This window comes from Theobroma cacao, chromosome 8, assembly GCF_000208745.1.
Source record: "Theobroma cacao cultivar B97-61/B2 chromosome 8, Criollo_cocoa_genome_V2, whole genome shotgun sequence".
Lineage (NCBI taxonomy): Eukaryota > Viridiplantae > Streptophyta > Magnoliopsida > Malvales > Malvaceae > Theobroma > Theobroma cacao.
Genome location: NC_030857.1, coordinates 16,929,660 through 16,957,620, shown reverse-complemented (window position 1 = coordinate 16,957,620; position 27,961 = coordinate 16,929,660). Strand labels below are relative to the sequence as shown.

Genomic DNA, 27,961 nt, shown 5'->3' with positions numbered 1-27,961 from the left:
TTCTTGTGACTTCTCTTTTGTGGTTAGATCTTTCATTAGATATTATTGCTGAAGAGTGGCATAATTAATGAAATAAACCCCTAAATCTCTTATATAGTTTCTAATTATGCAGATTTTCTTGCTTTTCATTAACCCAAATTTTTTTTCCAGCTGTCTTAATATCATTTTGGATTTTGTATTGACATTTCTATTTTTTTTTTCTTTTTGAACTATACTTCAATCACTAATGAATCTGTAATTTTCATCTTTCACTATACTGTTGTTTTTGACTGCATATATTCCTAGAACTGGACCCTTCTGAGTTCTGATTATTGTTGTTTTTTTTGGTTTTATTTTATAATGCAGTATTACTATGCTTTTATCAGATATGTCGGGAAGAACACCTTTATACAGGAAGTATGTAAAGGATCTTTTACCACCCTACTTTTGTGTTCTGGAATACTTTTAATTTCAGTTGCTGATGTTTCTTTTTTTTATTATTATTATCATTCGAAGAGCCTCTGTTTTCTTCAGTTCAGCCATTGCTGGGGAATTGGTTAATTACATTAAGAAGGATACCATTCTGTTGCCTTGCATAACATTGAAAGAGGTTTTAGTTTTCTCCCTTTTTTTTTTTTGGTTGGTTGTCGATCTATTTGTTCTTCAATTGTTAGTTGATAAACTAGTGGATGGTGATGGTTTTTTTTTTGGGTTGAGAATGTGCAGATGGACTTGGAGTATTTTGCTATAGATAGTCAGGTATTTGATGACAGCTTACCTGCTCCTTGCTTTTGCATGTGTAAGAGCAAAAGCACTGGTGCTTCTAGTTGAAATGTCTCTTCCATTGAACCTTTTTTTAAAGATATAAAATATTAAAAAGTTCATATTCTGAGATGGCTTTTGTAGAGGTTTTAGGTTTGTTGATTCAGTACTTGAAATGCAGACTCTTAGATATGCACTTAGTTCATTTTATTTGTTATGTTATTCCGTTTCTGAAATTTGAGGGACTGTTAATATTGTTCTGTTTTTATGACAATCAAATACTTTGTTTTCGTAACTTGAGATGCTAAAATGTTTGAAGTGTTTGGGTGAAATTTAAGGTTTTTGAAGCAGGTGCCAGGGGTTTTAATGTTCATGTAGTGAAATGTAATACCATTGGTATATATAAACGCTCAGAAGAAGAACCATCCAACCAAAGTTTTAGAAAATTCAATCCAACCAAAAATTCAAAGGGACCTGAATTGGGGGAAGGGAGGATCATCTTGAATTTTCCCTCTGATGGCAATACTTGCATTCTCTGCACAGAGTTTTATCACTGCTGATGAAAGCGCTTTAGAGGATCTTTTTGGGTTTGAAGAGAATACCTACAAGGGTGATAGATGTTTAAACGTGATGGCTACCCGCATTGCTTCTGTTTTTGCTTCACTGAGGGTATGTATAAACAGTTCAGTAAAATGATTTCAATGTTGATTTGCAACATGTTAAATATTTCTGAAACATTTTTATGTTTGATGTTCAGGAATTCCCTCTTATTCGCTATCGCGCTGCCAAGTCCATTGATGCAACCACACCGACAACTTTCTGTGATCTGATTCCTACAAAGCTTGCAGCTGGTGTATGGAACCATCTGATGAAATATAAACAGATAATGTCTAACTTCCCTCAAGCAGAAACCTGTGACTTACTCATCCTTGACAGATCTGTCGATCAGGTTTGAGATGCATCTATTGGTTATAATTTTTCACACGTCACCTGCATACCTTGTCCATGTGATTAACAATTGGATGAGTATTTTGTGCTTTATTTACTTTTCTAGATTGCACCTGTTATTCATGAGTGGTTCTATGATGCCATGTGTCATGACTTACTGGATATCGAGGGAAATAAGTATGTCCGTGAGGTACAATCTCAGATATAGTATGCTCCCTTATATCTGTTTTTTTGGGGTCACTTCTGTGGAACACATCTCAAAAAAAAAGTTACTGTTTAGGTTTGTAGAAAAAGCAGTGGCCCGCTGGAGAAAAAGGAGGTTCTTTTGGATGAAGATGATCCTGTCTGGCTTGAGCTTCGCCATGCACACATAGCAGATGTATATCTTTTACTAACCTTTTTTTTTCTGTGTCTGCGTCAACTGTACAAATTCTTTATGGTATGTGACTATTTTGTCAGGCTAGTGAACGGTTGCATGAGAAGATGACTAACTTCATAGCCAAGTATAAGGACACTCAAATCCATTGTTCAAGGTTAGTGTGGTTCTTTCTTTTCTAAATAATCTGAAACTTTGATGTACTGTTTGCTTTTTCTTATAGTTTTGTATACTTTGAAATCAATACCATGGCTGTTTATCACCTGTTAATCCAATGGTGTTATATGTCCATGGATTTTCTGCTTCTGGTCAAATATGGTTGGAGACCTAGAAAGAATTTACAATGCTATCTTTAGCTCTTTTAACTTCAGAAAAATGATTTGGCAAATGATTCTTAATGAGAGATTTTGCAGTTATCAACATTCCTCTTAGATCAGATTTTAACGTGAAACCTACTGCAGTCCTGCACTGCCTTTTATCATAACAACCGAATATATGCAGTTAGGTTCACTTATGATTTGAAGAGAAAGAAATGCTCTAAGACATAAGAAAATGGATGCCAAGGGCATCATTCACAACTTCTTGTAGTTATTAATGTGATGTGAATTAGGTGCTTTAGGATGTGACAGATGTAAATATTTGATTAAATGTTTTTACTTAATGTAGGTAGACCAACTCATTGCAATACAAATACGTGCAATGGTGCTTTTCCTTTCTTCCCCCTCGTTAGTAGTTTGCAGATTCTGGCCAATACATATATGTAGACACATATGATTTTAAAAATCAATAGGAAAATGTGGTGTGTGAGAGTTTGCAAGTTTAATGGCTAGTCTTATGATTTATCTTATTCCATGTTTAATTGTTATGAATTTTATGACAACTTCTGCATAATCAGATAGTGACGGGCACCATTATATATTTTTGTTTTGAACATGCAGGGTTTTTTTATTCTTAGGTTTTATCTCTTATGCATATCTTATGACCATTGCTCATATATGTGTATATAGATACAAGAATATATATGTATAAATAGACACCCGAGCACATGGGACTGAAGAGAACAATGTGGCTTGAGCTTAGGACCTCTACAGCTCTACGTAGAGCACACCCATCCCAATCAACTAATCTAACCAAAGGCTTCTATTCTCTGGCTTTTCTTGCATTATTTGTTGTCTTTCCGTTGTCTGTGAAGACCTATATCTGAATTGATTTTTTAGCTAATGTTATGTAATGTGTGATTGATGGAGCACAATCTTCTTTTGGTGCATATGCATCTATGCCCCTTTCATGAGCAGAAAAGGAAGAGACTATGTTTTGGGAGTTATATGTTTCAGTATGTTGCAAACCACACTTTTAAAACTAGGTTGGACCAGCCAGCTCAACCAATTGGCCTTGCGTAAGTAAGAGTTGTTTAATAGTATATAGGTAGTTGTGGTTCTACTTATCAGATTTCATGTGTTATAAAATTGTTGGTAATAATTTTAACTCCTTTTGTTATCTCCAATTGATGTGCAGACCATGTTAGATTTCTAATTTCTTTGTTGAACTTCATATGACTGTTTCCATTGATCAAATACAATAAGCTTTTACTTTGTTTTTATTCACTCTGTAGACTTCAAGTAGCTAGCATATGATTAGTTTCAAATGTCATGATCATTTCTCTACTTGAAATATTTGTTGCATAGATATGGTGGTGAGTTGTCTGCACGAAACTTGCAAAAGATGGTTCAAGCATTGCCACAATATAGTGAACAAATTGACAAGCTCTCCCTCCATGTAGAGGTTCGTTTCTTTATATGTCAACAAATCATCTTTTGTTTATATCCAGAAGAAAGAAAAGAATTTTTAGTACAGTAATAACTTTCTTGCTAGATGTTAAGGGTTTATGGTATAGGGTTCCTTCTGTAATTAATGTTTTGAGACAAATACACAAGGGACTACCATATTGGTAGACTCTCTAGTTTCTACAATCTATCTTTTCCCATATCCTGGTATCAAAGTTAAACATTCTGTTAGACTAGTCTCACTAAGATGGCAGGAAAACCTACTTCCAAGAGAGTTGCTTTCGCCTCAGTAATTACCTAATGAGAGAGAGCAGATGCCACAGTCTCCCATTATGCTAACATTGGACATATTTTATATAGATTGGAATCTATGAAGATACTAGACTAAGGTGTAGCCCTGCTACTAGATAAGGTTGTTTCATGCTAGGCATCCAGACCTATTATGCTCAAGCTGCATCCCGGGCACACTTGCTATAATGCCATTCTTTTAAAATCCAAGACAACAAGATATTAGGCCAGGGCCTGAGGAGAGAAACTATTTCAAGCATGGATGCAATGACCTTTAGACTTAAGATTGATTCAAGGATATAGAATGAATGAATTCTATGTCATCTATACCATGTTTTTGGGCTGTCATAATGTGACTGTTTCGACTTCTGTTGTCTGTGTATATTCCATTTAGGGAATGGGCTTATTCATTTTGATTTCTGTAAATACTTCTGTGCAATATCTCCCCCAGCCTCAGTCTAAAAAGCTCATGCAGGGCTACCTTCCATTATGTAGCTTAAAATCTTTATAAACTGAAAAAATAAAACAAGAAAATCTTCCATTAAGTGGTCTAAAAAATGAGTTACCAAACATATTAAGAAAGTTAAATTTGAAAATCGAAGTTTTCAATAAGTTGGAAATTTTCAATGGTTTATCAAAGAGCATCTAAATTTGTGAAATTCATAACCTTTTTAAATACTTTTGCTCATTAATTTCCACAAGTTTGCTGGTTCTACATAATCAACTTTGAGCCAAAGCTAAATATATTTTGCTGCATTCTCCCCAGTGAAGCTGACTATTTTAGTCTGTCCTTTAATGATTCTTGAGTGGTTTCAGTCTTGAGGTTAATACTTTTTTATATACCTTGGGCTTTGGTTCAGGTGGTTGAGCTAGGGAAAAGGACAGGTTAAGATGCAAAGGTTTAAGTTAAAACCTTGTTGAGGTCCTTTCAGCCTGTTCTCAATAGCAATTTAGTTAACCTAATGGAAAGTTAGCTGCTATTGGAGAAAGATTGGAAGGAGCCATGTCTGTGTTTAACTTCTGAGTTCCAGCAAGGTATCCAACAATTCCAGCTATGTGACTAAGACTATGTTTTCAGCTTTGATGCTTAATAAATTTATAAACTTTTCCACATGTGATCTAATGCAATGAGATATCATCATTAGCTGAGAAGTGGCATATATAGGCATACTTAGGATTAGGAAGTAGAAATCTTGCAGAAAACACCAAGCCTTGGCCTCTAGCATCTATCTCCTTTGTTTGCTCTTAAATGCCCTTTTTGTGCTCTCTTTCTCCTTTCGTGTCCTCTATCTCCTGGAAAATGAATGCAAGTATGAGGTGAAAGATTAATTGAGGCCATTATATTTGTGATGATTGGATTAAAATTGTATGGAAGGGATTATAGCATTGGATCACACTGAAAGGACTTTATTTATGCAGATTGCTGGAAATATTAATAAAATGATCACAAATCTGAGGCTTAAAGAACTTGGGGAACTGGAGCAAGATCTGATTTTTGGAGGTGCAGGAATAAAGGACGTAATTAAATTTTTTAAAATAAATGAGGTAAGAACCTGTAGAAGATTTTTGCTGAATGCATGTTGCTTGTTTTGTTAGATTTTATAAAGTCCTTGTTTTATGCAGAACACTACTCGCGAGGATAAGTTGCGTTTATTAATGATTCTTGCAGCCATTTATCCTGAAGAATTAGAGGGTGAGAAAGGGCTCAACTGGATGAAGGTTGGTCTGTTTTCTCATTGTTTATTAGTAATTTCATGTCCCTTTGGATGCCTATGTATGTAAGCTAAGCATATTCAGAATCACATGTTTCCCAGCTTGAATTACATTTAAAATTTATTTGCTTATTTGCTTATTTATCTATTTCTATTTTTGTGTTACCAATTACCATGGTCAATTTCTTTTCAGTTAGCAAAATTACCAGCTGAGGATATGAGTGCTGTGAATAATATGAAATTGCTTGGGGGATCACCAGATGCAAAGAAAAGCTTCACTGGAATTTTCTCTTTGAAATTTGACTTCCACAAGGTAAGTGTAGCTTTTTACCTGTTAAATATAAAAAGCTTTTTCTTTTGATGAATTAGGCTTTTGACAACTTTCTGTGCAATTGCCAGAGAAGGCATGTAGCTAGGAAGGAACGCATTGATGTCGAGGAAACATGGCAGTTGTCACGCTTTTACCCCATGATAGAGGTAGACTCATTCTAATTTTTGAGCTTCCTTGTTGCTTAACATGTTTTCAATATGTTTCTATAGTGGGCACAAGCAAAGTAGAATTCAACTATCTTTTGCCATTAAAAGCTTCTTTAGCTGCAAATCCGAAGCTATGTATAAATTTCTAGAATTGTTTGGGCAACATCTCTTGTCTGAAATTTTATATACTTGTGTTGATTCTAACTTTATTTCTAGTTCAGAGTGAATGTGTCTAAGCAATTTTCGGGCTAATCATTCATATAACCTGTTTTCTAATAGCTTATCTGTGATGTAATGGAGCATAATTCATTGTACAGCTCAATTTAATGTTGCCTAGACAACTGGCCAATAATGACCATACTTTATTGTGGCCAATAAGAAAAATGACCTTATTTTATTGAGTGTTAGTCATGTTTTAAGTCCATGTTAGTCTTTTAAACTATAAACTACCAAATTTGGAATGAATTACTAGACCCATGTTCTTGTCATCTTTCAGGAACTTATAGAAAACCTTAGCAATGGTGAATTATCAGAAAAGGAATATCCATGTCTTAATGGGCCCAGTGCAACTTCCTACGGATCATCTCCTACTTCACATGTGCATCAAGGTCTTGCTCATTCAACAAGATCAAGACGAACACCGACATGGGCTAAGCGTCAAAATGTTGATGATAAATATTCCAGGTGATCAATCATGCTTTGATCTTGATAAGTAGTGTGCATCATTTAAGAGGTGATAGAAGGAAACTTAACCACAGTTTTTCCAAACTCAACTTAAAATTTCTTTTTATTTTTTTTTTTTTGCTCAATCATCAAGAGATTTATTAAAAGAAAGAGAATACAATACCATGGTCCTACAGAAATAATGAACCATGGATAAAGATGAGAATTGTATTCTCAAAGCAGGGAAAACATCACCCTGCAGAACAAACAATCCCCACCAAAACAGAACAAAAAACTCACAAACGAACCGTCAAAACAAACACAGCTATAAGAAACTCCTAAGAGGCCACAAAACATTTATAGTTCAAACATCATTTCATACCCTAGATTTTGTTTTCTTGATGTCCTTTTGCAAGCTAGATTTGATGCTCTGCAATTTAGTTCTTTAACAATGCCAGTAGTGTTCATAGCTGTTTCATATACCTCCTGAATAAACATCCAAATCTTAAATGGCAGTTTATGTTGATCTTGTTTTGTAATGCTATCTGGTATATGTTATGCTGCCATGAAGAAAAGAGTTGCTGTCTCTCTTCCACTTTACATTCGAGTATATTTTTCCTTGTTACAAACAAATATCTAATTCGTTTCCTAACTTTGTGATAGTGATTCAGTACTGAAACATGCATCCAGTGATTTGAAGAGGATGGGTAGGCGTATTTTTGTATTTATTGCAGGTGGAGCCACTCGATCAGAGGTATGAAAAAGTTTCAGTAACAATTCCCAATGATGGTGATTGTTTCTCCTTTTGATCTTGGGCTTAGTGTGAAACATAATTTTGCAGTTAAGAGTTTGTCACAAACTAACGAATAAACTGAAGCGGGAAATTGTTCTTGGCTCTTCAAGTCTCGATGATCCTTCACAATTTGTATCGGTAACAGCTTCCTTCTATCATGCAAGTCTCGAAATTAACATGATTTCATAACAAATTTTCCATTATTGAGCAGAGCATTGATACTAATGGGGATGCCCCAATGTGTTACAAAATGTGGCTTTAGACAATGATCCTTCACAATTCCTTGCCTAATGATGTTATCTTCATTTGATTTGATAGAAATTGAAGCAGCTTGCAGCCCATGAACTCTCACTGGATGTTCGCAAGATCTGATCAATGTGGCAAAGGGGTTTAGAGTTGAGGGGAAAGAGAGAGTCTGATTGATTAAGGGAATCAGGAGGTGCTGCAGGCGGCCTGAGTGGCAACGGTTGTCAGTTATGCATCTCAACTATTTTAATTATGCGTGTCATTTATATGTCCAACCAATGATGAAATTGCGAGAGATGCAAATTTATTGAAGTTTCTCGAGTGAGGAACATTGCTAAAATTATACACAACAAGGTGAGGGATGTAAAAAGGATCAAATATGAAGATTTTCACACTACCAAGAAAAAACACAGCGGAACTAATTCCGTCCATAATTCTCGACGGATTATCGAAAAGCAAATCATCGATGGAAATCACCAATGAACACTGTGTAGTCGATATTTGGTTGGTACAATTTGGTTGTAAAGAAAAAAATACAGGGCGTCAAATTTATTGATTAACAAATTCGTCGATTACAGTTACTATTAATGGATGTAATTGACGGAATTTTTGGTAGGCACAAATGGTCGGTGTGGATGGAATAGTTTTAAAAGCTATCGAATGAAACGTTCGTTAAATTAAAAACAAAGGAGCTCACGGGGTGCCTTTTCCATTCTCCTTTTCCCCTAAACCCTAGTCCGTCCGTCACGCCTCGACTCTCTGCTTCCCTTCATTGTTGTTGGGCATGTTTATGCCATGGATTTGGTTTAAAACCCAAATGTGCACGGTTTTAATTAAAGGCGTGGTTTTATAAAAATCCTCCGTAAGTCTCGGAGAGATCTCTACCCATCCTTTTGGTAGGTTATTATTGCGAGAGAGCCAGGTACTTTCAGCCCTTTGAGTGGACTTGTGAGCATGGTGGTCAGTCTGCAGCACCCTACACTATCTGTGGGAAACAACACGGGGCAATGTTTCTGCAACCTGGGCATATAAAGAGGGAATGCAAATTCAACTATATAAAACACTATAACTTACTGGGTTAAAATAACATTCTCCCTCAATGGCTACAACTTATATACAACTCGTTACATTAAATATACTTCGCCTTTTAATTACAAAGTTAACTATAAAAGAAAAAGCATGTAGCATGCAAGAAAAACATAGCCTATGTATGCTATACATTACATTCACCTACTTCTTTGAGTCAAGGAAGGGAAGGCAGGTCCTAGAAAAGTTTAGTCCTCGTATCTGGCTAAGAGCAACCAAGGTTAGGCCCCAGATCCGTCATTGTATCCAGTTGTGGTGGACTCACCCTTTTTCGAATAAGCATTTCAACACTGGGGAATGTTCTCTTCCGCCCACCCCTAGGCCTCGACAGAAAGTGCTCATCAGACTCTACAAAATCCCCCTGAACAGAAACAATTAAAAACCAACTATGAGTCTATCATGACAATATACCACCAGCAATTGCATTGATCACTAAATAACTTACTGGAACATAAATGTGGCACCCTGATTTCTCATGGTTATCTCTAACATGCTTGTATGAGAATCTCATGCCACATCCAGAGAAGCTACATGCAAAAGGCTTGAGTTCTTCATGCACAGCCTTGACATGCTGACGGAGATTTGATTTCTGTAATAGAATATCTATCAGCATTTTGGTAAAAAAATTAAAGAAAATTCAATACTCAGAAAAGAATTACGGTACAGAACACTTTCTTGGTCCCAAACAATCATGTTAAACTTCTAATGACTAAATGTAAACAAATTGCACATAAATAATTTCAAGATTAGCAGCATCTTACAGTTGAAAATGTATGGCAACAACCCTCAAAATCACACTTAATTCTCTCTGATACATCTCCTGGTTCATGTGAACGAAGGTGCCGCTTGATGTTCTTCTTCAGCTGCTTTGTCCCACATATTTCACAACTAATATATTGATGGCATGATTGCACATGAGCCCTAAGGCATTGCTCATTAGTAAAGTATTTCATACAACTTGGTTCAGAACAGAATGCTTCCACTGAATCCAGCTTCACTGCAATTGGTAAGGCATTCATCAGATAACAGGTAAATCACCACATTCCAATACAGAGTGCTTCCTTTTCTTTTCAAACCAAGAATAATTGAATTAAGGTTAAATCAAATGACATGCTTTAATATAATTTTGAAAAATGAAAAAGCTAAGCAACTTGCCATGAGCATCTTCGTGCTTTCTCAGCTTTGATGCAAATTTGAACACCTTTCCGCATCCTACTTCCTGGCAGACATGTTGCTTCTGACTACCGAGGCCAGGGGAAGATGAATCTTCATCATCATGAAATTCTTTCACATGCCTTTTCATGTTGCCTTGAAATGCGAATTCTCGATTGCAGTTCTCAATTGGACACTTGAAAAGTTTTCCTTTGTGCCGAAGAAGGTGGCGATTCAAGTGGTCTTTCCTCCTATAGTTAGCATGGCAATCATCAACTGAACAAACAAATGGCCTCTGTAACAAAAAGAAAAAAGTATTAGAGGCTACTAGCATCTAGCAAACTAACAATGACTTATACAGGCATATAAACAAGTTTCAAACCTCAAAGTATACCACACCGCGTGACTGAGGCTCACTTGATGGAGCTTCTCAGGAGGTCTCCCAACCTGATACTAGTCCATTCAAGCTGTAACAAAGCAGCCTCTCGCATTTTGGAGTTCTTTCTGTGGGATCCAATGCTTCACGCTATAAAATCCATTGATATTTTGTTTTCTCGTAAAAAGAAAATATTCCTGCAAAAGCATTAATCCTTAATACATATGAACACACAAGGAAAACAAACTAGTCAAAGCCGATTCTTTCAAAGTCTGATACACAAGTCAAATAGATGAACCGAGAGCTCAAAAGGCATTAGTTAATGGGTGCGCAAATGATTATTGAAACGTAATTAAAAGCAATTGAATACGAAGTTAATTAGTAAAAGAAGGTACCTCAAGGGAATGGCTTTGCAAGTGTTGTTTCAAATAAGCAGGCTTCTTAAAAGTAGTACCGCATTCTTCACATGTATTATTCGACAACGAAACTCCCTCTTCTTCCTTTCCTCCATTGCTCCTTTCCTCCTGAACCAAACCCAAAGTAAATCTTTAGTAAAAGAAAAAACCCAATCGGCGATTTCGTTAGAAAATTTGAAAAAACAGAGCAAAATCGAGATAGGATACCGGGTGATGGATGAGGATATGAGAGGCTATGAGAGATTTCTTAGATCTGCAGATTCCACAATATTCGCAGAAATAACGCCTTATGTCTCTGAAGATAGCTCCTTCAACTCCTTCCCCTTCTTCTTCCATATCAATTTCTCAGAAGAAGAAAACGGTGGCTTTGCGGCGACTTATGGTTGAGAACTGCACAGGCAACCGCCGCTCTCGAATAGATAATAGCGCACAGGAAGATAGATCAGAATAAAACCTAGTTGCTCCATTTTATGTGTATACGGATACAGCTAATTATAATCCAACGGTCCAGCAAAAGTGGAAACGAATCGGACGGCTATTATCTTTTAGAAACCTAGTTAGACAAAAATATTGGAAGTGGGGTCCACGGACATTTTTACCCCTTTTTATGTATATATTCCCTGTTAAGGTACGACGGTTGGGGGCAGAGACAGCGAGAGAATGCAAACCGTGAATCCAAAGGTAAGTCGGAGGAATTGTTTCTATGGAAGTAATGTTTTATCATCCAATTCTAGCTGCTAGACAGCGTTTGATGCATTCTTGTTCTTGCGTTTCTGGTTTTTGATGGCGACTCTCTGATGATTTTTAGTGTTTTTTTTTTTTAAAACCTTTTTTATGGCACGAACAGGGGAAGGAATTAGACAATTCCATGTCTATGTTGATTTTGTATGAAATTCACGACATTCCTGATATTTTCTGGAATTAGCAGAGAAAGAAACAGTTACCTGATATATTTATATTTTTTAAAAATAAAATTTAATTATTAATTGGATTTCTAATTAGAGTTTGAGTAAAAGGTTATATTTTGATTATTTATTATACTCTTCCGATTGAAATTTCCCAAAGCCCAGCGTGCTGGAAAAAATTTGAATAACCAAGTAGAACTAGTGTTGTTGCATCCTTTTGCGGCGTCAAGGTAAATCTATCCCAATCCCTCCATCTAATTGCTTTTGGGTTTTATTTTATGTGAAATGTGGAAAGAGTCTCTGAAACTGCTTATACATGCTATGCTTCTATGCTTCGATTGTTTGTTCCATACCCCGGTTTTCCTACTACTCAATTGGTGGTGAATTTTTTATGCAGAGAAGCAACACTATGAAAGATAGAATCAGTGAGCTGCCCGATGAAATTCTTGTGCACATCCTGTCTTTTTTATCGTTGAGGAATGCTGCACGATCTGGCATCCTCTCGAGGAGATGGAGACACTTGTGGAAATCCGTTCCTAGCTTAAACTTTGATTTTGTAAACAAGTTAGGACCTGGACGGGATTCGAAAGGCTTGAACAAATACCAATTTGTTGACTGGGTTAATGCTGTCTTAGACCTCTATCAGGGGAAAAGTCTTGATGAATTTAGAATTCATTGCACCTTAGGTGTAGATCTAGCCTCTTCCATTGATAGTTGGATTCACTTTGCCATAGATAAAAAGGTTAAACGGATGGATCTTGACTTCCTTACTCGTTTGGACTTCTTTCCTGTTTCACTAAAATATACATTCCCATCTTGTAACCCAGTGGAAACTGTAACGTCTGTTGAATATGTGTCGTTATCTTCATGCATTCTCACTCTTCCGGGCATTGGGAAATTCAGGTCTCTTAAGCATCTTTTCTTGGACAGGGTTGAGTTGGTTGATGAGGTTCTCCAACACTTGTTGTCTAATTGTTCATCTCTTGAGTACCTAAACCTGCAAAGAGCAGCTAAACTAGTCAGTGTAAAAGTTGATGCTTCATCCTCAAAGTTGAAGTGCTTGATGATCTACTATTGTCTTAGCTTGAAATGTGTTGATATTTATGCTTCAAATCTCATTACATTTACATATGTTGGGCATAAAGTTGACTTAAAAAGTGCTCCAAGCCTTACTGAGGTCTCCTTTTGTGTCGGCAATCATTCATGTGATGATCGCTTGACTTATGCTGGTGTCCAATTTGCTGGCAGCTTGCATCAGCTGGAAAAACTAGTCTTGCAGGTCAGCCCTCATGAGGTATGTTGGCCAATGTTCCTCCGCATCTTGTTTCATTCCTTGTATGCTTGGTTCTGTGTACTTACCTTTGTGTTGTATGTTCAGGTTAGCAGGGGAATTGGCGTATTACCTACATTATGCAATCTTAAAGTTTTGGTATTGTGGGTTTCTAGTAAAGAAGACAGCGTGACAGCCTTCATTCAGCTTCTAGATTTATCTCCTCTACTCCGTAGATTGGAGCTGCATGTAAGTATTAATTTCTACTTTGGATCCTTATAATTAAACTGCGTGTGATGTCAAAATGATTTATTTATCTTTGAAGAGAGGGTAGAGATGCTGTTGCACACTTGGTCTTATTTACAGTTATGCTCACTCAAGTTTTCTCCAATTGTCCTTGTGTTTTATATGAGTCTCTCTCATTTGGTCTCTACCGGTGAGGGATGAGTTCCATGTAATATTATACAAATTTACAAATGTAATTTCAACCATTGCAATTCCTTTTCTTTTTCTCCCCCTTTCTCTCTTGGAATACTGATTTTTCTTCTGAGTTGCGACAGGAGAGTTATTTTTTAAAGTTGTGCTTTTATTAACTATTTTCCCTAACGCTACAGTTAATGTATCTGAGGAGCCAGCCTGGTCCAAGTAGAACAGAGATTACATCAGAGTCTGTGCACCAACAACTCGAGGAGGTTGAAGTAGGAGGATTCTTTGGTTTTGAAGATGAAATTCAACTGCTCGAGCACGTAGTTAAAAATGCTGTTGCTTTGAAGAAGATTGTCATTGATCCTTGCAGGAAAGATTTGAGTGCTTCTGGTAAATCTGTTGAAGCAGGCAACTCATTTCCTTTTAACAGTAGATTGCAAACTGCAAGGAAGCATGCCCAGCATTTTTGTGAGAGAATCCCTCCTAGCATCAATGTAGTAATCTTATAACTTTTGTTCAAAAATAAAAATCCTATAATTATATATGTTATTTAACTCTGTTCTTGTGACATCTCACCCTGATTTTGGGATGTAGCTGGTATTTAGGAGAAAGTTGAGGCTATTTTTGGAATCTGGTCTCTCTCTCTCTCTCTCTCTCTCTCCATTCTGTTATTTCGAAGGGTATTTTGTTTTGGGATGCCAATGATGTAAAGATGGCACAACTAAATGCTAAGGCAATGCATACGTTCTTTTGTGCTGTTGGAGTAAGTGAGTACGATAGAGAGTCAGAAAAATGGGATAAGCTTGAGGGGACACATGAAGGCACCAATCAAGTCAAAGAATCTAAAGATGAATGCCCACTCTTGACTATGAGTTGTTTCAAATGAAAGAGGATAAATTCATCGAGGAAAAGTTCACCAAAGCATTTGGAAAGATATCCAAATACAGAATTGGTGAAGAAATTGCTCCATATTCTACCAAGGTCATGGGAGCATTGAGGAAGCCAAGAACCTCATCACTCTCCAAATAGATGAACTCAGTGGCTCTCTTCTCACCTACGAGACCAAACAAAAGCTTGGCAGTGTGAGAGAGACTTCCAGGAAGGGAGTTGCACTAACCACTAACAAAAATTGGAGTTTTATCTACGGAACAAAGTCTGATGATAAAACTTCGTCACTAATTACTTTTTGACCAAATTCATTGCGAGAAAAATTGAGGGAATATTGTGCATTATCAATGAAATTTACCAAAAGAATTTATTTCGTCAGCAAGTTATCAATAATTCGATGGTGCACACTAAATATATATGGAGAGAATATTGTTAACGATGAATTACGTTCATCGATATAGATGATCAGCAATAGTATTCCTGATAGATATATTAGTTTATATTTTTTTTAAATAACGATGAATTTATCGACAAAAACGCTATTAGTATCATAGTTTAGATATTTGTGGTTAATATATTTTAAAATTTTTTATTTATCGATGAAATTTTTCGTCGATAATGAATTATCAATAAATTTAAGATAAAATATTTAAACTCTTTAAAGTTTTAACCAAAATTTCATGAGTCTATTAATTTTTAAAATAAATAATAAAACTTAAAAGTGTATACACTGTTAACAAAAATTATGAAAGAACTAAAATATTTATTTTTTTCCTTTTGCTTTTTTTTTTTTTTCAAACAATGTAACTGGCCGGTGTGCTCTCATTCTCCGTCCGACTACCCCACGGCTCGTGTCCCCCAAGGGGAAAAACAGAACTGGTGCTCCCTCAATTAGTGCTCTCCTCCCTTGGGAGCACTAGATCAATGCTTCCTTCTCTTCACATGAAAATTTTTTTCACAAAAAAGAAATTTTAAATAATAATAAATTTTAAAATTAATAAAAAATAAAATTATTTTTTCAATATTACCACGCGTCAAACTAACGAAAACATTAATAACAGAACCTATGTATCCATAAAAAGAAGTATCTATTTCGAAAATTAATAAATTAATATAAAATTTTGATTTAAACTTTAAAAAATCTAAATATTTTACCCAAAATTTTAATATATATATATATAAGTTGCCTTTCGTGGTCCCTCCAAAACACCCGAACTCCTGGCCAGTTCGATTTCTTTGCTTCTTGAATAGGATTTACCATATTCTGTTTGCCTTGTTTCTTGTACCAATAAATAAATAGATGAATTCAATGCAAGCCGTTGGTTTCGATTCTCTTACATCTTTTTATTGCTTGATATGATCTAACTCACATTACTTGATACTGCAAGATAAGAGGAATGAAATGGTTATTTAGATTGGCAACAATGGCATAAGTGCTTAAACAGTTAATGCTTATCTGATCGACCCTGACTATTAAGGAAGAACCAAATGCATCAGTATAGGGATTTACCTCCAATAACCTGTTATAGTATCATATACAACAAATTTTACAGTGTGATAAATTATGGTGAAGAATTGAATCTCGAAAGAATGAAAACCTGAAACTATTAACCTAAACAAATCAAAAGAATTACTCTTTCAACTCAATTGCATGATACAACTATAAATTACAGGCGGTGTGGAAAACTCTTAGCCTAGGGCTAGTGGCAGTTTAATAACTAAGTTTTGTTGTGTTACTGTTTTCATTCCTTTCTTCTTCTTCTTCTTCTTCTTCTTCTTCTTCTTCTTCTTCTTCTGTTTGTTTACACATGCAATCTGGCATGGGAAATGTGTACACTGAACCACTTGCTTTCTTCACTTCACCTCCCTTCACATCACTGTGGTGAAGCATATCTCTCATCTGCCGTTTGAAGGTTTCCCATCTATGAAACACACAAACAAAAAGACAAAACACAATTAATTAATATGGGCCGTTAACATTACGGTTGATTAAGATACTATTCATAGTAATTTTCTTGTATTGCATGCAGTGGTTGACAGTTAAAGAATTCCAAAGCATCGCCAGAAGATAATGGCTTAACATGTGGCCTTTAAGAGTGCCTTTAGGGTTCTCATTAGCAAAAAAACCCAATTAACAGGACATTTAAATTTGCATTTTGAAAAGATTCTGAATCAAAATATCTAACAGATTATAAAATTCGCATTCATCCAACCAAAAGGAAAAATAAACAGAAATAGATTTTTAATATGATGCTTATAACGAACAGCTAACAGGTAAAAAGAAAAGAGAAGAGACAAGAGGCCATGCTCAAAAATGCACAACCAACTATGAAGAACTTGTGCTGGATCAAAAATAATAACTATTAATAACTTGTGATAGTGAAGCTGATCATTCAAGAAGCAGAGCAATTTACAGCTAATCAGCTTGAGGAACCCAGCATAACATGGAAGAGGGATGTGACAAAAATCTAGAACTTAAAACAAGGAGGACAGTTAGCTTATTAAATTCAAAGCTCTACTAAGTTGGTGAAAAAAATAAACATGAAGTCCCATAATAGTTAGTTTTACCATTAAAGCTTCAAGTGGTGATGGAGGCAGCTATTTCAGTTTTAAACTATGAGGGGTTTCAGGCAGCCAACTCAACATGAGTATATTTTAGCAGTGAAAACATGAAAGAATGGACAGAGATACAGATTCGGCAAAATTAATCCACCATGATGAACAATTATACATATCTTGGCCTTCCAATATTCACTGGCTGCTCAAGGCAAGCTATTTTCAGTTCAATCAAGAACAAGATGGGGAAGTAAGTTGAGAAGCTAAAGGGAAGATGTTATTCAAGACAGGGTAGGATGTGCCAATAAAGGCAGCAGTCCAAGATGCACTCACATTTCAAATGACCTGTTCTCAATCTATCATATTTGATAATGCCACTATGAGATGATTTTCCCAGGGAAGTGATGATCATAGACAGAGATTTGAATCAAGTAGTGACCGCCGAGCTAAGAAGGATGGTGGTACTGAAGAGAAGGATGCCAGAATTCATCTGAGCTCAACATGATTACATTTGCACGCAAGACGCAGAACTGATAGGCTTAGGATCTATCAGAGAATGATCACAAAACCTTAGCAACAAATTGCAGACGCATGGAATTTTAAATGCAAATGGGCAATGCCACCCAAAGTAATTGCTTATACAAAGATGAGACCTAAAACACTGGCTCATAACAAGTAACTAATCTGTCCAAAAAAATATAGTGAGAAGAATGAAATAAATTTTAACCGCAATTTACCTGATATGAGGGTTATCAAAAAGCAGTGCTAATTTCCTCTTGTCAGGCTTAATTGTTTTCGCATGTCCTCCATATAAATAGCGTCGGTGACCCATTAAGAAGTGGGGAAAGTTTCCACCTTGTGTCGTGACAAATACTTCACTGTGAAGGCAAACCGTGTAGTCAAGTGCAGCTAACCTCGACAAGTGGCCCTACATTACAAACTACAATGTTACAAAATTGAACCGTTTCTAGCTTTCTTCTTCCTCTTTTGAAGTTTAAAAAAAAAAAATAGATTCTGCTCTAAAAGGAACAGTAAACAAAGCACCACAACAAGTTAAAAGCTTGATACCTTGAATGGAGCAAGTTCCTCTGGAGTGGCCAGTGTATCTTTTGTTTCTAAACGCGGAAACATCTGTTTAAGTGGAGCCATGTATTTTTCTGCTTTGTAAATATTTCCTGCTGCGACAAATACTGATGTATTATTATCGAAACCCATGCCCCTAAGCATCATTCCCACCTACAGAACCACAAGAAGATATTTGATTAAACAATGAATAAAATGACAGCATAAAAAATGGTATAAAATTATGCATCAAAATTAAGATATTAAGGAAGAGAAAACAAAGTGTTCATACAGGTGACAGGCCCATCTCAAAAGCAAATTTTGGCTGATGACAACTATCCTGAGGATGGTAGTATATTATCTAAGAACTTATAGGGGTTTCAGGAACTATCTTATTATAACACATCATCATATTTAATTGGTTGAGAGCAATGCGATAAATAAGGGCAATTCACAAGAAAAGCTCTGATATATAAAGTTTTTTGAATCTTGAATTAAAAATGTATAATATGCAAAGAAATCTGAAATGGATGATGAATAAAAATGTGGTCATAAGAAATACAGTAATAAAATATGAAATAGAAAAGAAATGAAAAAGGAAAAGTTACTTTCATGTTTATATTTCACATTTACTTTCCTGATAGAAGATTTCAAATAAATAAAGAACTTACAATGTTAGCTTGATTTAGATAACTCATATCTTGCTTGTACTTTGAACAGTAGGCTAAACTTTGGGCAACAATCAACTATGCTAGTACTCTTCTTCATCTACATAAGATTTTTTTTAATTATTATTACGATTCTGCATTGCCTTTGCTCATTCAAAGTAATAGTTAGTCTTTCAACAAAGCCTTAAGCTCAACTAGTTGTCCAAGTTTCAAACTCTAGTTTTGCTACAAAACTGTGTCCAATGCTTTAAACCTAGGGCTATGAATGAACCAAATTGGATTGATCCACTTTGTCAAAACTATTAACATCTTTTTCAGATGGCTTGATCCACATCTTTTTCAGATTCATGATAACTCCCATCTTTCTATCTGGTTAATTGAAGAGGTTGAAATGCTCACAATTTTTGTCACAATTTCTCTACAAACACCCTAGCAACAATAAAAGATAATTTTATAAATAAAAAATGTTTCCAAATTCACGACACCATAATACAACCTTGTGTTTTAAGAGCACTAAAGTAATTTTTAATTTTTTTGAAGTAACCTGGTATAAGAAACATCAATCAGACTACCATTCTTGCCATCAAGAGGCCACTTATTCCTTAGAGAGCATAATAGTTGTAAATATTGATGGTAGAACTCCTAGACTCTGTGGAATTTTATCCATAGCTTTGAGGGGGTGGCATGATGGTCATCATCCAAAGAGATTGATATCTAAAACATCATATGGTTGCAATCGGACGTAACCCTCAAGCACCCATAGCAAATGCCTTAATAAGTTAAAGATTGGTTTTCCGTCCGTTTGTTTGTTTTTCTTTCTTTTTCTTTTTTTTTTTTTTTGGTCCTGTCTCAAAGGGGAAACTGTGATGGCTAGAACTTGGGACTTACAACTAGAAAATCTCAAGTTCAAAGTTTGGGAAAGCGGGTCGGATTTATAGATGGGAGAGGCTACTTACCATCATATAGCCCAAGGTCCACTGAGCCCCCATATGTACTATGTACCAAAAGTAAATATTGATTTTTGACAACGCAGCAAACATAATTCTATTACTATACATTCTCCCCATACAAATAGTGGACTTTTTAGATTGTGGAGTTCATCTGAAAAAGTAGATGTCTAGCCTATCACGTGACTGTATTTTTTGTAACCTAAACACCAGCAGCCAATATCTTTACAAATTTCAAATATTGAACAGGGAGAATTACCAAATAAGATTGTACTGATATTTTATAAACGTTTCAATGGGAACATTAGCTAATTAGATCTCATCTATTGTCTTTCGTAAAATAAAGAACACTAATTGAACAACTTGATTGAGAACATTGCATAGCATGCCTTAAAGTGACCCATAAAGAAAAGCAAAATAAGTTATAGTTGGATACCTCCAAAGGAGTTAAAGGGCATTTTCCATCCATACGATTTACACCTGGCCTTATAACTCTGCCCCTTCGCCTAAATTTTCCTCTCCAACTTCTTTCTCGAGCAATATCCATCTCATGTCTCTCTTCTTCCCCACCATCATATTCACAGCATGAAAATGCAACCATGTCCTTCCCAAAGAAAACATGTATCTTTCAGAAACAGAATACAATTCGGCTAAGCTTTAAATTCAAGAATCAATGATTATTCATCCATGTACAAGGAATAAGAGGAGCACCATTTCAAACCGAAGATGCACTGAAACATATTTTCCTCCACTATGGGAGCTATTCTTGACCATCCTCTCTACCATTTTACCAGCAAGCATCCTTATAGGTTCAGAAAACCTTAGTGCTTCAAAATTGGATAAGCACCGAAGCCCTTGTACGTTTGAAGAAACTGAATATGCCAACCTGTTAGAAAAGGGTGCAATGCGAACAGCCCTGGAAAAAGTGGAAGCCTATAGCAATAAGATTGTTGTATATGAAGTGCTGCAAATCTATGTCAACAAAGCCTAATCCCCTATCGTCAAAACTGAAGCTTGTGGAAGGTTAGATGACATAAAAATTATGATAAGTTTATATATCCTAAAATTAGCAGCTCTCACTGAATATAACTCAGAATATCGGAAAATATAAGATTCTCTACCACAAATACATGTAAGACTTTAAACAACCCAAAAGAATAATAAACCTCAAATTTTGCAGATAAATCAGAAATATACAGCAAGAATTAAATTCATAAAGAAGACTATCTTCCAGCCACCACAAGGCATCTTTAATAAAATAAACTACACTGAAGATCTACACTGCTATCAATAACTACTTTGATTTGGAAAAAAGGCTTTTCAATTTTAGATTTGACATTGAAAAAACCACCATGGACAAACTAGAGATGAAATTGGTTTCATGTGCTGAATAGATAATGGCAAGATAAATTTTGTCTTTCCAAGTTTTTTCGGTTACAATGAGATTCTACAGGCTGAAATTTCAAGGCAATTTGTTTGGGCACTTTGCAGTTGTAATTTGGACGTTCAACTGATTATCTTTCCCAAACCACAAGGAATGAAGGAAAAGGACTCTCATAACTGATTCCAACTAGTTCCCGAGTAAAATTTAGTTAAGCTGATCAGAGCATTCAACTTTTTGTAGCACAACATATTGTTCTTATCCATCATCCTTCTGTCATAAATTTGTTTCTTCTAAAGGTGAATATACTACCTTAGTTCCATCTGCCACTCATACAAAAATCAAAATGGAATTGGACAAACATTAATATTGATTCAATTTTATCACAATTTTGCTCTTTCCACACAGAGAGGGAAATTGGGAACTCATGATAAATAAAAGTAGAATACATACCCCATTGCCTCTAGTTTTGGAAGAACCTTCTGAAGATAATGGGCTGGACTTGACCAACCTTTTACTCTCAAATTAACAATATTGCTGATGTTATTGTCAAACCTCTGAAGTACATCTTCTGGGAGCTCTCTGACCACATTCACATGATTTTTAAGAGCATGTACGAAGAATTCTTCATCAAATATATCTCCAAACTTGCTGCAATGAATTGAAAAACGATAAGGAAACAAATAAATTTGAAACATCTTAAAGCACAAGGTGAAAAATAAAACATTCTTTATTGTGATCAAACAGCGGTTTTAATAAGTTCAAAACTCTAAGAACAATCATAAAAACAAACCAAAAGTTATATGAAATATTTAAAATATTTGTATAAAATGGACTCTTTCAGATAATAAGTATATATTAACTGAACATATAGACTCCTTTTCACATAAGTACATCATTTCTGTATCAAATGGTGCTCTCAAGATGCATACATTTCTCCTTCAAGTCTAAGAAAAGAGGCAGATTAAGAATGATGCCTTTTGTTATCTCATACTCAATTACTTTTTACTTCTTTATAGGCAGTTGACCAATAAACAAAATAATAAATGAATACATCATTTCTGTTTTAAATGGTGTTCTCAAGATGAATGCAAGGTGACCTCATTTCTCCTTCAAGTCTGAAAAATGGCAGATTAAGAACTATGCCCTTTTTTATGTCAAACTCATTTATTTTTACTTTTTTATAGGCAGTTGATCAATAAAAAATATTATAAAAAATAATAAACTCAAATTCTGAACTCCAATGCGATTAGCTCAAGTCTCTTGTGATTTCTAAGACAAGTAGCAGGTCTTGCTATTAAATGCCCAACTTTTACAAGGATTTGTCTACCACTAATGTCAGAACTCTACTGACTACAGCCTACGGCTTCACCATTTAAAAATTAGTCCATCACTAATGTCTACAAAATCTACTACCAGATCCTTGTCTTTCATTTCGATTTGAATGATATACTTCATAAAACTACTGAATGAACAAGAGCAAGGGTGAGATGATGGGCAGAGGACAAGATAGAAAGAGAGAATAACACTTTTACTAAAATGTTATTTATCTTAATATAACAGGCATCAATAGGACCAACAAGAACCACATTCTTAAGTGTCTGCTTAACTACTGCCTCCTGCTGAACACCAGCAGAAACCCAGTGAAATTGCTTATGGATTAACAACATAGGCCTCATGGAAACCCCAATAACCAAGAGCCATAAAGCAATCTTCTGCAAAGAGAGAACGGCAAAACAAAGAAGAGAAGAAGATGACAAAATAATTCCCAATTCATTCTTTTCTCCTCTCACTTTTTAAATATTATTGCCTCAAGAATCATGAATCATAAATGACCATATCCAAAGAGATAGAAGCCACTTTCAAAAAAAAAGAGTACCCACGCATTAAAGAAGATGCCTAATGTTAGCAACAGCTAGGATAATCCAGGTTCTGCCGATTGAGCAGCCAATTGTACAAATGCTACCAAGTAGCCAAAGAGGCAAAAGACTAGATTGCTTAATAGGAAATTACCTAGTAAAAACATATAAATAACTTGAATTTTATGAAAACCCAAACATAAAGATACTAATAGAAACCTTTAGACATATTAGTAACTACAATGTAACAATTTCATCAAAAATCCATTGCTTATACGGAAAATAGCGAATGGTTATCTAAATTCATTTCAAACATCAATTTAGTTAGAATATGCACTATACAATGACAATGTTAATGATGATTACCTAGAATCTCGCCAAACACTGTTTAAATGAAAGATTGGAATGAGAAGAGTTGCATTTAGCAGCCACGCCACTGCCACTGCATCACATATCTGTATTAAAAGCATGAACAAGCAATCAAATAACAGTGACATTATTTTATCTTCCACAATAAATAATTGCAAGCCAACTGAACGTTCGCTAATTCCATTCCTCATATGAAAGATTAAGACATACAAGTTTGCAGAAACTCTTACTTACCCTAGTAACACACTCTGGTTCAGATTAAATTGATCATTGATCAAACCACCAGAAGAAACAAAGGTTACCAGGGCAACATGCCTAAGAGGCCATTTTCCCCGAGATTTATCAATTGGCCCCAACTAATTAAAAATGGTTCAGAGTATCAATCTTTCAGGAAAACAATTGAAAAGATCAAAACATGCATACAAAGAATTTGTTAGTTATGGTCTCACCGAAAAATAATTAACTCCATCAAGTGCTAATGCCAAACACTTAAATGTATTCAGATTACAATAAGCCAATCGTTTTGCATCTTTCAGCCATCAATATGGTAAAGTCAATATCATAAACCAAAAAATATAATCCCTGCATATCATAATAATGGTCCATACATTTTATTTCTTCAAAGTCTCAAAATGTTTTTGTACATTTCAAAGCCAAAGCATAATCATTAACAACATTCCACAACTACCATTATTCTTTTACTCTAAATACCAATATTTGTAAGCAGTAGAGGAAAAAGTTTTAGAAAGAACAAAACCATATAACAAAGCAGACTATTTTTATGTATAACGATAACAAGGGAGCATGAAGAAGAAACAAACAGGAACTAACAACAACATTAACAGGAGCAAACAAGCATTCTGCACCATCGTTTGATTGTTTGAGGTTTAATACAGGCAACCAATTTCATTAAGAACTGAAACATACCGATAAGCGTTGTTGATTTAAGCCACCATTTGCTTCAATTATAAGGAAACCGTTAGACTTTGGCAACTCTGAAAAACCTTGAAATCACAAAAAGCAGCATTTAGCTTCTCATATTTACAAGAGGCAGAAGAAAATGGCTAAATAGAACTGCTGATACTATCAATCTGATGACAATTAATGCCCTTCAATTTTCCTATTAATTGTTAATGCTACATGATGATGCAGCCACCACAAAGTTATAGTATTATTTTCATTTTTCCAGACCTGTTAGCATTTGTGTTTCCTGGAAATTGAGAGAGAGGGAGATGGAACAAAAGCAAAGCATTTAAAATACACGCCTAAAATTCTACAAAAGCTTGGAATATGAGCCCTCAAGCAGAGATTTTAAATTACCATATTTACAAGATCAACTTGGATGACTTGCATAAACCTACAAGATGAGGGTTGTAGTTTACAAAAATTGGAGAAAACAAATCAACATAATCAAGTTAGGCCCTTGATTGAAAACTCTGGTAGTTGAAATGATAAAACTCATACCTGTTCTAGAGATAATAGAGCTGGCACATGGCTTCCAACCTTGATGCATTTTCAGATTCCATGCTGTCATCAACTGCATGATTGTCATATGTCTTTCGTTAGCCAAACTTTATCATGGCTATGAACATATAGAAAACGTTAGATGCACAAGAGTAAATTATGCTTAATGGAAAAAATCTAGTGCACTCTGTCGACAGTATATTAGAAGGGGATTTGTCATTTATTTTCCCAAAGGCCGTTATCTAAACAACTGAGACTGTCAGGATACAGTGGAAGTGGTTTTATTCAAAGACTACACAGTTTATTAGCTTGAACTCACTAATCTGTCCATGCTCCCACTGTGCCCTTGCATGACAAATCAGGCTGGGTGATAGAACATGAAGAGGTTGCTTAGATAAAGTTCATCCCTTTCAAAGGAAAAGGCTGGGACTGGGTTCTCTATCAGCACAGAAGTTCTTTGGTCTAAGGGCAGATGTGCTTGGCAGCTAATTAGACATATTAGAAAAGCAAATTTATCAATTTAATTCAGTTTTTGGTATCAATGGGTATTCAGTGATCTTCTTTTTTACAAAATCATGACTAAGGCATGATCATTGGGTCAGATGTTGGCTAAATTAGTTGAGTACTTTTCCTAATTGTAATGGTTTTAGATATCCAGTCCAGGTAGGACAAGTAGATATTTACCTATTTATATCAATAGCTATTGCTAGACGTGGTATAGTTGATTTGTAGAATAGATTTCTTTGATGAGAGTTTTGAAGAATTCACCATTTAAGTGATTGAAGTTTCCTTCCCTCCCTAACCCCATTCATTTTCGCTACAATGTTCTAGCCTGATTGTTTAGAGAACAAGAACAACATCCATAAAGTTCTTATTCTGGTTTCCCTGCGATCCAGAAATTGCAGCAATCATTCTGCTCAAAATTCCAGTTTTAAGATAAAATCTTAATTCAAATAATATTTAATTCCTAAGCCCTAACTCCAACCATAGCCAAAAACCTTATTATCTATTTGAACTCCTGGTTCACCATGAACCCTAACTAGGAAAACTCCCCTAACCTACAACACTGAGGCAGCTACAACATGGATCATGACCCATCTCCAGGCTTCATAGGCTATAACACATTGAATACACACTTTTGCAAGACAAATAGCATAGTGCAGACCAAAATTTGACAACAACGCTATCTGCCAGAGAAAGAGATGGTTTAGATACTCTCTGTTAGACCAAGCACAACCAATACCGTGAGACTTTGATTGTCTTACTTTACATTATTACTCTTAGATCCCCACACCAAGTGGTACAATGCATAGACAGCCTAAATGCAGCAAATCAAGAAAGCAACATACATTCTTAACTCATTTTACAAAATCAATGTATAATCTTTACTTATTTCAGAATATAACCAGTATTAAAGTTCGCATTTGTTGTTTCCCACAAATTCGATTCCATCCCCAATATTTTCAGCATGCAATAAGAATTACACCCTATGCCATTTCATCACGTCCATATTTAATCTTAGAAATCATAGATGCTACAATGTCTTCTCCAAAACACCCACAATTTTCATTCTGTCGCTTAATTAAATTATATTAAATATCTATAAGCTTGATATTCCAACGTATATAAAATATATGTACAGAAACCGGTGTTCCTAAAAATAAAAATTTCATAAAAACAGCTTAGAAGTCTCAAAATAAACTAATAAAGTACAAGAAAGAGATAAGTAGATGCAAAATGTATATATATATGTATATACCGCATTGTAACTGGCATTGCTCTCAGCCTCCATAAACGGCCAAAGCTTCTGAAAAACTTGAGGACTCCGATAAACCGACCCTGGTGGCGAACGCCTGTGGACAACAACAACCGCATTTTTCAAACTCACAACATCGAAACCTAACGTGCCCATGAACAACAGCATTCCCGAAATGTACACCAACGGCGCAAACAAAAGCACGCCTTTTCTTCGAAACACCGCCGATATCAACACAAACACTATCTTATCCGCCGCGCTCTGCTTCCCGCCACGTCCACCACCCGCACTTCCTCCAGCTCCACTAAAGTTCTTGTAACGGCCATGGCGGAACCGCGGCGAGGAAGGCGGGGAAGGGGAGACCGAACGGTTACTACCGGTCCCGAGGCGGCTTAGGCCGTGCATTTGAAAAAAGAAAAAAAGAGTAGGATTTAATGGAGAAAACCCTAGAAACGAGCTAAGATCTGGCGGCAAAAGTAAGTGCTTAATTCTTCAGCAAGAAAATGCCTCATTTTCTTAAAAAAAAAAACAAAAAGTCGGTGCCTCAGGGATCACGGACAAAGGCCAGCTGCTGCTTTGGTTTGCCCAGGGGGGAACGACTTTAACGGAGGGTGCGCACTGCGCACTATAAAACCAGCCAGCTTTCACTCCTTTTCCTCTCCCACTTGATAAACTCAACCGTCAACATCCGCCTACGCCATGGCAACGCCAATGCCACAACCGGGGTTTAATCAAAGTGGGCACCTCGCTCCTGGTGGGGACAATGGCCTATCTTTTGATATAAAAGTCTATACGCAGAAACTGGTCACATTTATCTAAATTCCTTCTTCTTTATCCTCATTTCGATAATTCCACAAATATATATATATAAAAACTTTAATTATATCCAACCACTTTCTTTAAAAATGTTTATAAATATTAAATTTCATAAAAATAATATTTATTTAAAATTATTGAATAATCTATAAATTTATCTTACAAAATTTTAATTATATATAATAATAATAATAACAATTGAAATGCTAATTTTATTTTATTTATAGATAATTAACTTTACAAGTTAGAAATATTTTTATTTTTTCATATAATTGTTATTTACCCATAATTAATTTAGATTTATTTATTTAATTTGAAAATACATAACAATTCTAATTATATCGGATTATTTATCATAAAAATATTTTTATATTATTTTTTTTATTATTTATGATATATATTATTTATTTTTATTTTTTATTTTTTTATTATTTATGTTACATAACGGGACGTTTTTAATAACAAATAAATTCAAGTTTTATAAGAGTTACTTAAAATTTCACTTGTAGATAATATATTTTATCAGATGGGTTAGT

At 35.3% G+C, this 27,961-nt stretch overlaps 4 protein-coding genes across 7 annotated transcripts; 2 read left to right on the top strand and 2 right to left on the bottom strand.

Moving 5' to 3' along the window:
- LOC18592987 (SNARE-interacting protein KEULE) lies at positions 309 to 9,010 on the top strand. Its single transcript, XM_018125557.1, has 17 exons — positions 309 to 396; positions 496 to 589; positions 706 to 738; positions 1,285 to 1,410; positions 1,499 to 1,690; positions 1,796 to 1,879; positions 1,970 to 2,068; positions 2,149 to 2,222; positions 3,751 to 3,847; positions 5,557 to 5,682; positions 5,761 to 5,856; positions 6,043 to 6,162; positions 6,249 to 6,326; positions 6,823 to 7,010; positions 7,653 to 7,743; positions 7,831 to 7,920; positions 8,101 to 9,010. The coding sequence occupies exons 1-17, from the start codon at positions 353 to 355 to the stop codon at positions 8,152 to 8,154; spliced, it is 1,686 nt and encodes a 561-aa protein (XP_017981046.1). The 5' UTR covers positions 309 to 352; the 3' UTR covers positions 8,155 to 9,010.
- Positions 9,071 to 11,498, bottom strand: LOC18592986 (transcription factor IIIA). Its single transcript, XM_007019979.2, has 6 exons — positions 11,266 to 11,498; positions 11,038 to 11,166; positions 10,270 to 10,561; positions 9,876 to 10,111; positions 9,560 to 9,703; positions 9,071 to 9,475 (listed from the first exon to the last, which is right to left on the bottom strand). The coding sequence occupies exons 1-6, from the start codon at positions 11,392 to 11,394 to the stop codon at positions 9,320 to 9,322; spliced, it is 1,086 nt and encodes a 361-aa protein (XP_007020041.2). The 5' UTR covers positions 11,395 to 11,498; the 3' UTR covers positions 9,071 to 9,319.
- On the top strand, positions 11,643 to 14,412 carry LOC18592985 (F-box/LRR-repeat protein At3g58900). Of its 3 annotated transcripts, XM_018125564.1 has the most exons (5): positions 11,702 to 11,739; positions 11,906 to 12,193; positions 12,361 to 13,257; positions 13,342 to 13,482; positions 13,848 to 14,412. In XM_018125564.1, the coding sequence occupies exons 3-5, from the start codon at positions 12,373 to 12,375 to the stop codon at positions 14,166 to 14,168; spliced, it is 1,347 nt and encodes a 448-aa protein (XP_017981053.1). In that variant the 5' UTR covers positions 11,702 to 11,739; positions 11,906 to 12,193; positions 12,361 to 12,372; the 3' UTR covers positions 14,169 to 14,412. The 3 variants fall into 3 exon arrangements, with proteins under 3 accessions (XP_007020038.2, XP_017981052.1, XP_017981053.1); XM_007019976.2 differs by lacking the exon at positions 11,906 to 12,193 and having other exon boundaries at positions 11,643 to 11,739; XM_018125563.1 differs by having other exon boundaries at positions 11,701 to 11,739; positions 11,906 to 13,257.
- Positions 16,025 to 27,408, bottom strand: LOC18592984 (uncharacterized protein At1g04910). Of its 2 annotated transcripts, none has more exons than XM_007019973.2 (10): positions 26,613 to 27,406; positions 24,854 to 24,926; positions 24,317 to 24,393; positions 23,387 to 23,475; positions 21,615 to 21,812; positions 20,492 to 20,696; positions 20,217 to 20,384; positions 18,172 to 18,339; positions 17,841 to 18,031; positions 16,025 to 16,469 (listed from the first exon to the last, which is right to left on the bottom strand). In XM_007019973.2, exons 1-10 carry the CDS (start codon positions 27,012 to 27,014, stop codon positions 16,259 to 16,261), a joined length of 1,782 nt encoding a protein of 593 aa, XP_007020035.2. In that variant the 5' UTR covers positions 27,015 to 27,406; the 3' UTR covers positions 16,025 to 16,258. The 2 variants fall into 2 exon arrangements, with proteins under 2 accessions (XP_007020035.2, XP_007020036.1); XM_007019974.2 differs by lacking the exon at positions 16,025 to 16,469 and adding an exon at positions 16,840 to 17,649 and having other exon boundaries at positions 26,613 to 27,408.

Coding starts and splice junctions, on each gene's coding strand:
- LOC18592987 (XM_018125557.1), top strand. CDS start 353: ATGCTTTTATCAGATATGTCGGGAAGAACACCTTTATACAGGAA. Junction 1,411..1,498: donor CTGTTTTTGCTTCACTGAGG/GTATGTATAAAC, acceptor TTTGATGTTCAG/GAATTCCCTCTTATTCGCTA. Junction 5,683..5,760: donor AATTTTTTAAAATAAATGAG/GTAAGAACCTGT, acceptor TGTTTTATGCAG/AACACTACTCGCGAGGATAA.
- LOC18592986 (XM_007019979.2), bottom strand. CDS start 11,394: ATGGAAGAAGAAGGGGAAGGAGTTGAAGGAGCTATCTTCAGAGACATA. Junction 11,167..11,265: donor ATATCCTCATCCATCACCCG/GTATCCTATCTC, acceptor GGTTTGGTTCAG/GAGGAAAGGAGCAATGGAGG. Junction 10,112..10,269: donor AAAGCACGAAGATGCTCATG/GCAAGTTGCTTA, acceptor TACCAATTGCAG/TGAAGCTGGATTCAGTGGAA.
- LOC18592985 (XM_018125563.1), top strand. CDS start 12,280: ATGCTATGCTTCTATGCTTCGATTGTTTGTTCCATACCCCGGTTTTCC. Junction 13,258..13,341: donor TGCAGGTCAGCCCTCATGAG/GTATGTTGGCCA, acceptor TTGTATGTTCAG/GTTAGCAGGGGAATTGGCGT. Junction 13,483..13,847: donor TCCGTAGATTGGAGCTGCAT/GTAAGTATTAAT, acceptor CTAACGCTACAG/TTAATGTATCTGAGGAGCCA.
- LOC18592984 (XM_007019973.2), bottom strand. CDS start 27,014: ATGCACGGCCTAAGCCGCCTCGGGACCGGTAGTAACCGTTCGGTCTCC. Junction 23,476..24,316: donor TAAATCAACAACGCTTATCG/GTATGTTTCAGT, acceptor CTTTTAATACAG/ATATGTGATGCAGTGGCAGT. Junction 16,470..17,840: donor TTTGATAACCCTCATATCAG/GTAAATTGCGGT, acceptor TGTGTTTCATAG/ATGGGAAACCTTCAAACGGC.